We start from the raw sequence: 14,104 nt of genomic DNA, 5'->3' as shown, positions 1-14,104 counted from the left end.
ACTAATGCAACACAAATTCCAACAATAATAATAGACAAACACCTAATATTTGCAAAGAAGTGAAGGTCACATTACCTCTCTTCTGTAAACATCGATGGTTTTTTTCTGTAAAACAAAGAAGCAAAAGCATTAAAGTTGGGTGGGTACTCAAAACTACTCTTTAAAAGAAGAAAAAGATTCCCTATTGGGCACTTTCTCCCATTTAACCCTCATTACAATTGAAAACAAATACAGGTTAGCATCCAAGCAGCTCATCTAATCAGAGTATCATCAATTCTTATTTAGTTTGCAGAAGAGTGAGGGGGGATTTGATAGAAGCCTTCAACTATCTGCTGGGGGGTTCCAAAGTGGATGGATCTCGGCTGTTCTCAGTGGTGGGAGATGACAGAACAAGGAGCAATGGTCTCAAGTTGCAGTGGGGGAGGTTTAGGTTGGATATTAGGAAACACTGTTTCACTAGGAGGGTGGTGAAGCACTGGAATGGTTACATGGGGAGGTGGTGGAATCTCCATCCTTAGTGGTTTTTAAGACCCGGCTTGTCAAAGCCCTGGCTGGGATGATTTAGTTGGGGATTGGTCCTGCTTTGAGCAGGGGGTTGGACTAGATGACCTCCTGAGGTCCCTTCCAACCCTTATCTTGTATGATTCTAATGCTAAGTGCATCTACAGACCATATGTGGTTCCATTAAATGTATATATTGTACAGTGCTGCCTACTCCATTACAGCCCATGTGCATTCAATTACAGGGTTATTCTAATGGAGCTAAAATAGATGCATTTAGCAGACACAGATTAGATCATTCAATATTAGTTAAAGGAGACAGGAACCAACACATTGCAAAATATAAACACCACAATTAAAAAGCCTCAGAAACAATATCTGCTGTGGAAAGGTGCTTAAATTGTGGTTGGAACAGCTCAAACTATGTTATCTGTCATCCACAAATGAACAAGCAATTGAAGGCAAGAAATTAACTGCAGGGTGTTTATTCACGCAGCTTCCTTTGAAGTGCAGCACAGTTATTTTGTCTTGAATAAACTGAAGGAGAGAGAAGGAAAGGCAGGTAAAGCCAGGGATCTTCCAGGCAAGCCTCTAAAACCTTGTGTAGGCTTTTTAGCCCCGTGTCTCCCATTAAAGTCATGCAGCTAATCTGCCATGTGTAATCTTTGGAGCTGCAGCCCAGAATTATCCCATCTCATTAACACCGTGGGAGAATCAGGGACATGGATTGCTTTGCGGGAGGCTAGCGCTTGTGAAACGTGCTGACCTGGCAGCACTAGAGACCCAAGTCCTTTGTCCACTGCGCTAGTACAGGGTGGACAACACACACACACACACACACACACACTCTCTCTCTCTCTCTCTCAAAACTCCCACTGCAGTTCACAGGAGTTTTGCCTGGAAAAGGGCTGAAGGATTGGGCCCTTAATTTAAAGGTTTGGCAGCAATGTTGATGGGCTGCAGTAATACCATTTGGAAAGTTAAATTTGCAGACATGAGGGTTAGATGCTTCTCTTTAAAACAAAAGCTTAGATTATTCAGAATCTGTACATGCCATGTGTGTCGTAGAAATATGTCCAGCACATCAGATCCAGTCCTGGGACCATGTGCTGGACACTGACCCACCCCCCCAAAAATAATTCATTACTTCTGCTTTCTCCCAATTGCTGCATACTCCCCTCAGACCACCAGTGCCACGTTTGCTTGCTATGATCAGAGAGCTACCACTCTCCAGCTGCACACACGCACCCTGTTACACATACGGAGGGAGAAAATGTGCACGCCCAGCTATTTCTGACAGGATATACTCACCACCTCAGTGACAAGAGCGGGATATGCAGCAGAGCATCCAGTATGCACCATGCAAACACAAATCCAACCTGTGTGATGCTAACACAACCTATCCTGTGTGGTACTAACACAGATCTAACCTACATGACATAAGCAGGAGAAGGTCTTTTTCAGAGACATCCATTGGAAAGATCATGAGTAGCTCTGACCTGCTGCAGTGAAAGCGAGCTCAGCTGAAACAAACAAGCTAATAGGAAAAGCAAAAACAATTTCTGCACCAATGAGAGTGATTCCCCACTAGATACATGCAGGACCTGATGTGAATGAGAGTGAGGCTTACACAACAAGGGGAAAATGCAACCCCTCGGAGTACAATAAGATCTTTACACATGTGGGATCCAGTGGCCTTAGGCTGCCTTTGGAGGACTTTGCATTTGATGGAGGACACAACTGCCTTGCTTAGATGGAAGGAACTGATAAGTAGCAAGTGCTGGTGAAAGACAGGGAACGAGAGAGCTTATTAACAACGGGGCATCGCTCCTGTTGCCTGTGTAGTGGCAAAGCTCCTGTGGGTGTCCGTAGCATGCAAGGAATCAGGCTCGGAATGTAAAGCTCCAATGGTATTGGAATACTTGAAGATAATGACAGGTTTCAGAGTAGCAGCCGTGTTAGTCTGTATTCGCAAAAAGAAAAGGAGGACTTGTGGCACCTTAGAGACTAATAAATTTGTTAGTCTCTAAGATGCCACAAGTACTCCTTTTCTTTTTGAAGACAATGGGAATTCTGCTTGAGTCTGGGCTGCAGGCTCATTATTTGCAACAAGCCTGTTATTCTGCACATAGTTAAATTGTTAGTAGAAATTTGCACCCACTGTGTCTGTGACATTGGGCCAGATTCTGGGACCAGTGAAGTCAATGGGAAAACTCTTGTTTCTTTCAATGCAGCATCAGGTCCATTGTAAGTACTGTGAGAGCTGATAGCATACTACATACGGGGACTAAAGATCAGCCTGTGTTTGCACACATTTCCTGGTCTGAGTTGGTGCCGCTGGCTAACTAGCACCTATTACAGCCACATAAAGATTCCTCACATTTCTACATGTGTTGTTTTTATTTCAGATCCAATTGCTGTAGCCATGGAGGGCAGAAAATCATCTGTTTCTACCCATTCCCATAGGACAGACTGAAACCCACTGCACTTCTACTACCTTAGAAAGCATCTTCTTTGGAGAACTACAGTTCTATTCCAACCAAGCTATTTCATGTATAATGGGAATTCACTATCTTCCTGAGGAGCCCTGAGACATAATCAGAACCCTTCAGATTTACCAAGTGCTGGCTAAACTATTCTACTTGCTGAGGCATGAGGGTGGCTGATGCGGTTAATTTAGGAAACATCAATGGGTTAACTCCATTAGATCAGAAAGAAAAATTTTCTAAATGAAATAAAAGGCCCCCGCACCATGGGTGGCGGGTATCGTAGGCAGGGGTAGGCTGTGCCTCCCCAAACAGCCTAGTGTTGCCCCGCCCATGCTGTGCCCCCAGGCCAGGCCCTGTTCCGCAGTTCCCAGTGCTCTGCCCTAGCTGGCCCGGGCTGGCTGGCCTGCCTCCCGCAGGGACTCAGGGTGACTGGTGCTGGGGCCGTGCTGCTCGGAGCACCGGGGCTGAGGGCACTGCGGCCGTGCCGCCCTGCCGCCTGGAGCACTGGGGCTGGGGACAGCCCGGCTGGCTCCCAAGCACTAGGGCTGGGGGCCCTGCCACTCGGCGCACCTGGGCTGGCCATGCCGCCTGGAGCACCGGGGCTGACTGTGCCACCTGGCTGCCCAGAGCGCTGCTGCCCGGGGCACCAGGGATGGAGTGCTGCCGCCCGGTTCTCTGGGGCTGGCTGCCCGGAGCACCAGGACTGGAGCCTCGCCACCCGGTGCCGGAGGTGCTCTGGACTCCTGTGGGGGAGGGGGGCAAAAGTGGAGGGGAAGGGCAGAAGGGGAGGGGAGGGGCTTTGGGCACAAGGGGAGGGGCCGGGGCTAGCCTCCTCCAATGGCCGCCTATGCCCCCCACTGCTTTATTATCCGGGATGGATATTTCTGACAGACACAGTGCAGCTGGATGAGGAGAGAGGAAAGGAGGATGCCCAGCAGAATGGGTGGAGACGGTTTTCATGGAAGTTAAGATGCTCTAGTCTTCTACAGCGCAACAGATCAAGGGCCTCAGAGGCCGGCAGACAGCCATGCCACACGCAGGAGAAACAAGTAACTGGTGGGAAAGAGAAAAAGGGGGAGGGGGGAGAGTAAATTAAATGTTACTTAGAACAATAAATCCGTGAATGAAATTGACATTGTTGGTCTTCAGAAAAAAATCAAAGCTCTTCTCCAAGCTGTCTGTGTTTTAATACCACTCACGTCCTACCTAAGCACCTGGCAGCATTCGTTTGGAAAGTATTCCTGAGTGTTCAGTTTATATTCAGGGCTGGAACCTCCCCTCCCTGAATGCCCTTTGTATTGACTTCAGTGAGAGCTTTGGGTGTGCCAGGGACGCAGGAGAGCCAGCCTTTGACAAGACAAATGGGTTTGTTCCTGAAGCAGGAGGAGTGAGCTTACTTTGGAAATGAAGGCCCTGCAGCAAGAGGTAATGTGTCACCGCAACGAAGAGGCTGGCACAGTGAGCCCTCTGGGGGGAGAGGTCAAAGTGCAGCCATCTACTCCATTCCCAATTCGAGGGTCACAAGCAGGTGTCAGGGGTCATGGCCCCTCCCCCTTCCATATTGCTAAACTGGAAGGTGGTCCCAGCTAGATAGGAGGAGGCAGGGTCCAAATTAGATGGGTGGGAGTGCCAGGGGCATCACAGATCAGGGGGTCATGGCCTGGTAGCTGAGCACACTGAATCTGGGATGAATTGAAAGATGAGCACAGTATGGAATATGTGATTCCCCATTCCCTCCCAAAGGCTGGTGGGAGTTTTGCTGGGTTTGCAGGATAATGCCCACTGTGCCCGTCTCTAGACGGTTGTTTTCTCCCCTTGCTCTCCCGAGTACTAAATTCACACAACCCTACACACGGGGATGGGAGCTGTGATTTAAACCTACAGATTCTGAAACAGCAACCGGATCCCCCCAAAGGCATGAAACCGTTAGGAAGTAACTTCCTTCTTGGTCACTTGGCTTTTTCCTGGAGTGGGGCCCCAAACATATCCCCCAAATCCACAACCTCTCCCTCCTGCTTTGTGGAAGTGAATTGCTGATTCTCAGTCCAGTGCCCAAGCCTTCCTCCACGTCACCAGTCAACAGCATAATTACCCCCCTGGTTCAGAGTTTCAGGAGAAAGCTGTGGACTGGACGGGCCATTGGGACTGGTCTCCCCTCTCACCACTAGAAGTAACAGTAGAACATTGCTGGAGCAGGGAGGTGAAACGTGCACTGCCAGGATCCGTGCTGCACCTGTCATGTGGGAGAGGGCTTCAGCCTCCAGAACTGTCAATCTGGCCGTGTTTTACAGTCCTTAACTCCACACTACGCATTTTAAGACAACAAAAGAAGGAATCCCAGCAGCCTCGCCCACACAGCTACACTTAGCTCCCCTTAGTTTCCTCCCACAACATTCCCCGCCCCAGCATCTCTACTTTCACTGCTTCCGTCTCTGCTAGAAACCCATCCCAGTGACTGTAAACGCTCTAGGTTTAGGTTGGATATGAGGAAAAACTTTTTCACTCAGAGGGTGGCGAAGCACTGGAATGAGTTATCTAGGGAGGTGGTGGAATCTCCTTCCTTAGAGGTTTTTAAGGTCAGGCTTGACAAAGCCCTGGCTGGGGTGATTTAGTTGGGGTTGGTCCTGCTTTGAGCAGGGGGTTGGACTAGATGACCTCCTGAGGTCCCTTCCAACCCTGATCTTCTATGATTCTGTGCATCCTGGCTCTCCTCTGCCACCTACAGCTTGTCTACATGGCGATTTAGTGCCTGGCAAGCCAGGGTGTGAATCTACTGTGCATTCGCTTGCCATGCACTCGCTGGCCACATGGATCCTGCTGCCACACATTGAAAGTTTCCTCGTGTGCTCCAACGTACTGCTCCTTGGAACTGGAGTACGACAAAGTGCAGGAGGGAATTTTTAGTAAGTGGGCGCAGGGTCCACGTGGCCAATTACTGTGCAGCAGCTAGTGCGTCATATAGATTCACACACCCCGACTTGCCGTGTGTGAACTCACCGCATAGGCAAGCCTTTAGGTTGAATTCAGAGACCCACTAAACATACCGCCACTTTTTCCCAACCCACTACACACACAGGCCCCCTTCCAACGCAGAATCACCCTCCCGACCTGCCGTGCACCATCTCCGATAAAGAGATAAATCCTACACTCGGATTTATACAGGAATATCATTCAGCGGCCAAGAACCATTTACCATTTTCCCTTAATGAGTGTAAAACAGATTAATTGAGTAATACCCATCAACCAGTGAATTATCACAATTATCCAGTGCAGAAGCTTAATGTCCCCCTAGGCTTAAATCAAAATGCCAATTAGTGAAAGGCTTCAGCCAGTCTCATCTGACCGTCACATGCTCTACAAAACGTTCTGCGTTGTGGGGTTTGTATCAGCATTCAAGCAGCATGCACACAGCCCTGTCACTTGAGACAAAGCTCCAAAGGCAGCATGCTATGGGGCTGGTCATACCATACAGATACACAGCAACTGAAAGAGGAAAAGATGAGATGTACCAAAGCGTCTCCTAATCAAGAATCCTTTGTCTGGTCCAAACCTGGCGGGAGGAAGGGAGGAGCTCCTGGCACAACGCTGTGCCCTGGCTCTGAATACAAGCTGCCGAGGATTAACCCCTTTTGCTGGTGAATATCCTGGATTGTTGGGGCAAAATGCCCCCCGGGGGCTGTCCACGTGCTGCAGGTAGATCAGTTCCAAGCGGCACACAGAACATACCTGGGTGCACCGATAATCAGTGCAGAGCATATAAAGGACTAGTTTCTACAGCAACAGAGATGGGCCCAGGTGGTATTTGGATCTGGAGTTCTGGGTCAGGCCCATCTCTTCCTCTTCTACTCCACCATGGGAGTAAGCGGGGGTTGGAAGTGACATTTGAGGGTACTGCTGCCTGTTTTCACTGTGATACTGATTCCGAGTCGCTGCTGCCTGAAGGAAAGGGCCGGATCCTCAGCGCAGCTGATCTGAGGATCTGGCCCCACTGGGGAGAAGATGCCACTGTTCAGGATACTGGCATGATTATAAAGTCTCATGGCATGTGTGTGTCACTTGTTACTACAGCACTAGTGATCCATTCAGGCATTCCATCGAAGATGCTTCTCGCAACCACCCCCTAAGGAGCCACTACACAGGACCAGCCATTGGTCATTCAGCTCCCCACAGAAAAGGGCAATGGGGGGTTAATATTCACCCGCAGCTCCCATGGGTACAGCCAATTTCTGGAGGCTGCTTGCCCACCCTGCAGACTGGCCTGCATAGGGAGATGTGGCCTAGGCTTTAGGCATAAGTCAAGAGGCAGCATAAGTCAAGAGGCCCTTGTTGGGGCCTCGCTCGAACAAGCCTTCTTCCCAGCACTGCCTGCCCCTTTCTGCTGTGCTCTGTCACCATCACCTTGAAAAAGAACACGAGGGACCCAAGCCCCAACGTCTCCACAAAGACAAATGACCACACAGAAACGCAAAGCGCCTCCTCCTGTCTCTGAAATGCACCTTGTGGGTTACTGATGTCCATCTGGACCTCCACAAAACTTACTTCATGCAGGGTCATAGCCCAGACCCAAGCAGTCTGGGCTATGCAGTCTGGGCTCCTCTTTGCAGCCAGCAGTATCTCCTCAGAGTCGGAAGGTAAGAGCAGAAGATGTTTTCCATTCATGTAATTGTTGAGTCCCTTTCTGAGGATATGTAGGTGCTCAGGCAAACCCTGTTCCGTGTTTCCAACTGCAGGAGCATTCCTGCCCCCTGGGTTTCACTCTGAATTTCATGTGGTGCGAAGCCAAAACCTTCAGGTTTCATATCGAAACCATACGGAGCTGTGCGTTGAGTGTGATTTTGATGTCAACCCATAAATCATCCCAAGCACGGTTAAACATGGCCTAGGCACGCTCAGATCCTTTCAGTGACAACAGTCCCGAGTTTCAAGTCTGCAACACACCCTGAAACAGGGGGGTAGCGAGCATGTCCTGATTTCACTGCAAATGTTTTCTGCAGCTCTAGTGCTGACCTAAATATGTCAATCAACAACTAAGTCCCACCAGCTCACTCCTGAGTGGCTAAGAGATGTGTCCCTCTCCACGAGGTGGCCAATCACAGAGCAGAATGCTTCACTAGCACTTGCCTTTCCCAGATCTCCTGGGCTGACCAAAGTACAAGGGAACACCACCATGGGAGGAAGAGGAGCAGGAGTCTCAGAGTGAAGAAAGTGCTGTTCCTATGTAGTGCACTGAAGTGCCTTTAGGGTGACCAGATGACAAGAACAAAATATCGGGACATGGTGTGGGGGGGCAGCCACAGGCTCACCCCCCCCCCACCAGGGCCGGCTCTAGGGTTTTTGCCGCCCCAAGCAAAAAAAAAAAAAAAAAGCCGGAGTACCACCAAAGCAAAATATCAGGACAAATGGCGTCCCGACCACACATTGGTCAGGACGCGGGACAAACAACTAAATATCGGGACAGTCCCGATTTTATCTGGACGTCTGGTCACCCTAAGTGCCTTTGATGTACAAAGCCCCACTGGCAAGGGCAAAGGAGAAGCACTGAGAGAAATGACAGGTGATTATTTCCAAGGCAGTGGGATTACTGTAACTGTGCTTCTACTTGTGGATAGCACTAGCTAGAAGCTGGGAGTGAGCGACAGGGGATGGATCACTTGACGATTCCCTGTTCTGGTCATTCCCTCTGGGGCACCTGGCATTGGCCACTGTCGGAAGACAGGATACTGGGCTAGATGGACCTTTGGTCTGACCCAATCTGGCCATCCTTATGTTCTGGTGTTTACAGGGTCTGGAAACAGGCAGATTACACCGACTTCTTCATGCACTCCAGGACGGCACTTGACATTAAGAACCAGCCCATGAAATGAAGTGCCCACCCTGTGCCAGTGCACTGAGCTCCACCTCTGGAAACTGCAGCCTCATTATCGAGCACTGCCAGCAGCTCTCCTCTCTGCTGGGAGCTGCGAAGGGGGATGTGAGACTGGAGCTGAGCGAGAGACGTGACCTGGGGGATCCTGGGCATGAAAAATGCCAGATTCCAGCTGCGCACCCCGGACTTGCATCGCTGTGGCCACACAGCCCAGATCTCGCTTCCCTTCTCAGCCAGAACCATTCACTGGCAGAGTTGGATCTCAGGAAGAACCAACCGGGGAACCACGGGGTGGAGCACCTCTGCCATGCCCTGAAAAAGGTGGACTGCACAGTCCGGATCCTGTGGGCTTTGAGACCATCCTTGGCTTTGGAAAGCCCAAAACCATAAGGGAAAATTTGAAGTCTCAGATAAGGCCCCTTTTGAAGATGCATCTCTTTGAAATGCATTGGTCACTCCATACCTACAAATCGGGTTTTGAATCCTTCCTACCACCGGCCTCTTTCACGGTTATGTATCTCAGTTAGTGCCTACAGTATGCTCCTCCCCACTCCTTAACACTGTCCTTTGTATTACAGTGTTGCCATTCACTGCTTCTAAATATGAAGTAATTGCTCGTGTTGTCCCTGCTTGGGGAAAATCCCTCCCATAACTTTATAGCTGACTTCCTTGGCTATCTTAACCTAAACTGAAAAGTATTACCTTTCTCCAATTATTTTTACCCTTAATTTGCAGGATTTTCCAGTTTCTCTATCTTGCTTATTTGCTTTATTGTCCCATCTCCAAGACACTCATGAAAGGTGCAATAGAAACCGCGGAAGTAGTTATATTAATATTAGTAACAAACGCTATCATTTCAATTAGCAATTGTGACTAACACAGACATCTTTATCAGTAAGCTCTACTGCTATTCACAGATTTTAAGACCAGAAGGGCCTATTACGACTATCTAGTTGGACATGCTGCATAACACAGGCCTGAGAATTTTACCCTCTAATCCCTGCCTCAAACCCAGTAATCTGTGGTTGAAATACAGCCCCTCTTTTAAAGAGGTATCCATTCTTATTTTAAAAGAATGAAAGTGATGGAGAATCTATCACATGCCTTGGTAAGTTGTTCCAGCGGATGACTATGCCTTATTGCTGAAAATCTGCATCTCATTGGACTTCACCCAACCACAACCCACTAGGTAGCACTAAAAGCCACCTCAAAAGTGCCATGACTCAGCTGCTATTTATTCCAAAAAGACTCTAAAAACTCGTTTCACGTAAGCCACTGAATAGCCATCAGATGATTAATGACTTTTGAAAACATTTGCAAACCTAAAGACCTCTTTCCACTAGGTAGCACTGAAAGCCACCTCAAAAGTGCCATGACTCAGCTGCTATTTATTCCAAAAAGACTCTAAAAACTCGTTTCACGTAAGCCACTGAATAGCCATCAGATGATTAATGGCTTTTGAAAACATTTGCAAACCTAAAGACCTATTTCCAGGATGCTAGCTATAATATTGTGCGGGGGAGTCTATCTTATTACTCTTTTCAGTCTCTGTTTGGATCCTCCAGCCCAACAGCAGCTCACATTTTTATTTCCTTTTAAAGGACATTTCAGTAGCTCCCACTTAGAGCAAAAAGAGAAAATACTAAACCCTAGCATTTTACTCTGCTTTTCAGTCGCCATGGCAACAGAACCCACTTGCCCAAAGCAATTATCTCCCTCTGACGTTTAAGGGCCGCTATGAAAATGAAAAGTTTACTGGAGACAGGATAAGCTTCGTCAAAGCAACCATCACCTTTGATCAATGAGAAATGTTCTGCCTTCGTTCACCAAGCACAGGCCAAGCATGTGCTGTCAGCTGCGGCCCTAGGTATGTAAATATGGGACCACTTGAAATAACTGACTCACGGTCTCCACTATTCACCTTCAGCAGAGCCGTGGGTGAAAGATAAGGACGGTTCTAACTACCACCGCATACACTTAGTCCTATAGATCAGTGGTTCTCAACCTTTCTAGACTACTGTACCCCTTTCCAGAGTCCGATTTGTCTTGATTACCCCAACTTTCACCTCACTTTAAAACTACTTGCTTACAAAATCAGACATAAAAATATAAAAGTGACAGAGCACACTACTACTGACAAAACTGCTTACTTTCTCATTTTTATGATATCATTATAAAATAAACCAATTGGAATATAAATATTGTAGTTACGTTTCACTGTATAGTATATAGAGCAGTATAAACAAGTCATGGTATGAAATTTTAGTTTGTCCTGACTTCACTAGTGCTTTATATGTAGCCTGTTGTAAAACTAGGCAAATATCTAGAGGATGACGTACCCCCCAGGGGTACTCATAGTCCTGCTTGAGAACCAGTGCTATAGACAAGTCTACGCCAGGGCTAGTCACTTACATTATTTACATTCTCAGATCAATAGCACTACTCTGTTTGATTTAACTAATGTGGCAAGAAACCACTGAAAAATTGATAAGCGAAGTGAAGCTGCCAGATTCTATTCCTAGGGCCAAATTCAGTTCTCTCTCACACCATACCAGCACAAATCCAGAGAAACTCCACTGCGCTCAGCAGAAGTGAAAATCAAATGGGTTTGACTTCACAGTTCTGGTTCTGGCATATTTCTACATACCTATCAGTTGCTATTTGGCTTGATATGGCTCATTCAGACAGTTGCTATGCAACACTGGAGATTCATGGAGCGCCACTCACACACAATGAGTAGGTCTGCACTGCAATCAGAGATGTGACTGCAGCCAGAGTACGTATGCCCAAGGTATCTTTGATACAGTTACCTTGAGTATTAATAGCAGTGAAGCTGCAGCAACATGGACTGGACTGGATGGGTATGTACTCGGGCAACTAGCCCGTGCTACCATGGCTTCACCGCTATTGTAATTTGAACAACCTAGATCAATGCTAGTTCAAGTATGTCTACACATACTGCAGAGGTGCAGTCCACACCTCTGATTGCAGCACATAGATATACCCTCTGAGCGTAATGTAGATCTACCTGCTGTCTATGTCCTCGTATGATCAGTAAGTTTGAAATCAAGCAGCCTTACCTAGTTTACCTTATTTTCATTTGGATCGGTTACTCGGTCTAGTCCATAGTCTAGGATGTCTTGCATGCCCGGCTGTTAGAAATAAGAAACAACAATACAGTTGTGTCTGCTTTTTCAAAACCATCTTAAGTTACATGAAGAAATCTGCTGTTAATGAATAATTCCTCCAGTTGGTGGAAAAATGTAAAACATTGATTGATCTTCCCTGTGATGGCCGTAGGGCTTGGCTGGGAGTGCATGGGAATGTATTTGGGACACTCAACAGAGCAAGAGACAGCTATAGAAGGGATAACCAAGAAGCATCCAAGCAAAGGTGACACCAGGAGACAATCCAGGAGAGATTTAACAGGAGAGATCCAGAGACATCCAGTCATTGGAGAGCAAGGGTGACACAAGGGGCACATATATAGGGAAAACCATGCTCAATCCAGCAATAATCTATATAGAGGAGACAAACCTTGATACAGGCAATGAGAAGGGATAGGATGGTACCACTGTGATGTCTGCCTTGGGCACAAGTGACTTTTGATTAGTTACCTGAGCTCCACCATAGTTAGATAATAGTTAATAATTAGATCTCGGTAGTGAGCTCTTATGGGGAAAATGGAGAAACAGACCAGGAAAAGAAGTACTTAGTCTAAGTCTAAAAGAACCAAATTCAGCCCTGGTTCATCGGGGATGAACTGGGGCCAAAGTATTTGAGTGGTGCAAAGAGTCTCCCACCAACCACTTTATCTGTGAGCAAAGCTCTAATTACAGGCTGACATTTGCCTCAGGCTTGACGCACCCCTGTATGTTAATAGCTGGGTTCTCAACAGGCCACTTACTCAGTATACACCATTAAGATGGCTCTTTGATTATGACTGGGATGAGGGAGTGTAGCTCCTGGGTACATGTCAGAGTCTGACAGCACACTGGGACCAGCCTGGCTTCACTCAGGAAACACCCTGGTGACATGTGCCTCCAAAATAACAGCCCCCCAGGGGCAAAGACAGTTAGGATTCCCTGTTCGCAGCATGGATGATGTGGTGAGTGGTTCCTTACTTCATCTTTAAAAAGCAAATCTCAGGGGTTCGGGAATTTGGTAGGCAGAGTGGATTAAAGTCTCTTTTTTGCATCTAAATGCCCCTCTGCATCTCTGGCAGCTGGCCAAGCACAACCTTGGAGGCAGTGCCCCCAAAGTTGCCTTCTTAAAGGTGCAGTAAGTTGCTCCTGGCTGAGCTCTCTGGACCCTATACCTCCAATATAGACTTTACAGCTGTGGAGGACGGTATTCTACTTACAGGTGCTCGATGCACTAGCCAATAGGCTTTCTCCTGACAATCCAGCGCGTACCTGTCTGCCTTTTTCCGTTCCTTTCCTGTCCTGCAAAGCAAAGAATAGGTTTGAATCCCATCAGAAGAACATGTGGGTTATTTCTCCCTTTTGATGACATTTTCTTGTATGTTAGCCACAGCTGCAGCTGATGGGAACAGCACCGAAGGAATTTGCACTGTTTTCCGTTAAAACTAGCAAGAGCAAGAACATGATGCTGTTCTGATCTTTCCTCAGCCTCCTGACCTACAGGCTCACAAGGCTAAATTCAGGTTTGAGTGTGTGTTGCTTCTTCAGGCCACAACTGAACTTGCTCTTTCCTGACTGCACGTCACGCTGTCCTAACTTACAACTGATTATTGGTTGAACCCCACTGATATAAAGGAGGGGTGCTCGCTTTTGAGTAATCAACCTCTTCCTGAGCTCAGCTGAGATTAGATGTATCCTCTTCTGTTTGGCCTGACAACAATTTGTTAGAATTCCTCCCTTTTACCTGCACTCAATTCTGACACCTCATGTATGTCTATTCCCTGTAACATTTCAGGTGCATACAGTGTCTGCTGTTTACCGAGAGGGAGATAACTGTGATGTCTCCGACACCCATTTGTTTGGGGAACGGGTGGTTTTGATGGGAACTACCGTACACAGAAGTAACATTAGGCCTGGAAGCTAGGCAGTCCTAGGTCTAAACCTCTGACCTCTGACTTGGGGTGCTGGTTCCCAATGCATTAGCTGCATAGCGATGAACAAGTCACTTCCCCATCACTGTTTCAGTTGCCCCATGTGAAATTTCACAGAGATGTTGGGAGGATCAGTGTTGGCTTTAAAAACCGCACTTTGGATCTCTTAGGCTA

The 14,104-nt window shown here is 47.6% G+C and overlaps 1 protein-coding gene across 4 annotated transcripts in view; it reads right to left on the bottom strand.

Moving 5' to 3' along the window:
* Window positions 1–14,104, bottom strand: part of RGS9 (regulator of G protein signaling 9) — a 75,423-nt gene that overhangs the window by 26,028 nt on the left and 35,291 nt on the right. For all 4 annotated transcript variants that reach the window (XR_012641831.1, XM_074971150.1, XM_074971151.1 and 1 more), the window contains exons 11-13: window positions 13,220–13,301; window positions 11,946–12,008; window positions 76–105 (exon numbers count right to left, since the gene is read on the bottom strand). Coding sequence is in view for 3 of the 4 variants with exons in the window: in XM_074971150.1 (XP_074827251.1) it covers window positions 76–105; window positions 11,946–12,008; window positions 13,220–13,301 (175 nt within the window). In the remaining variant the exon portion in view is untranslated. The remainder of the gene's footprint in view (window positions 1–75; window positions 106–11,945; window positions 12,009–13,219; window positions 13,302–14,104) is intronic.

The sequence above is a fragment of the Natator depressus genome, chromosome 14 (assembly GCF_965152275.1).
Source record: "Natator depressus isolate rNatDep1 chromosome 14, rNatDep2.hap1, whole genome shotgun sequence".
Lineage (NCBI taxonomy): Eukaryota > Metazoa > Chordata > Testudines > Cheloniidae > Natator > Natator depressus.
This window is presented reverse-complemented; position numbering and strand designations above follow the sequence as displayed.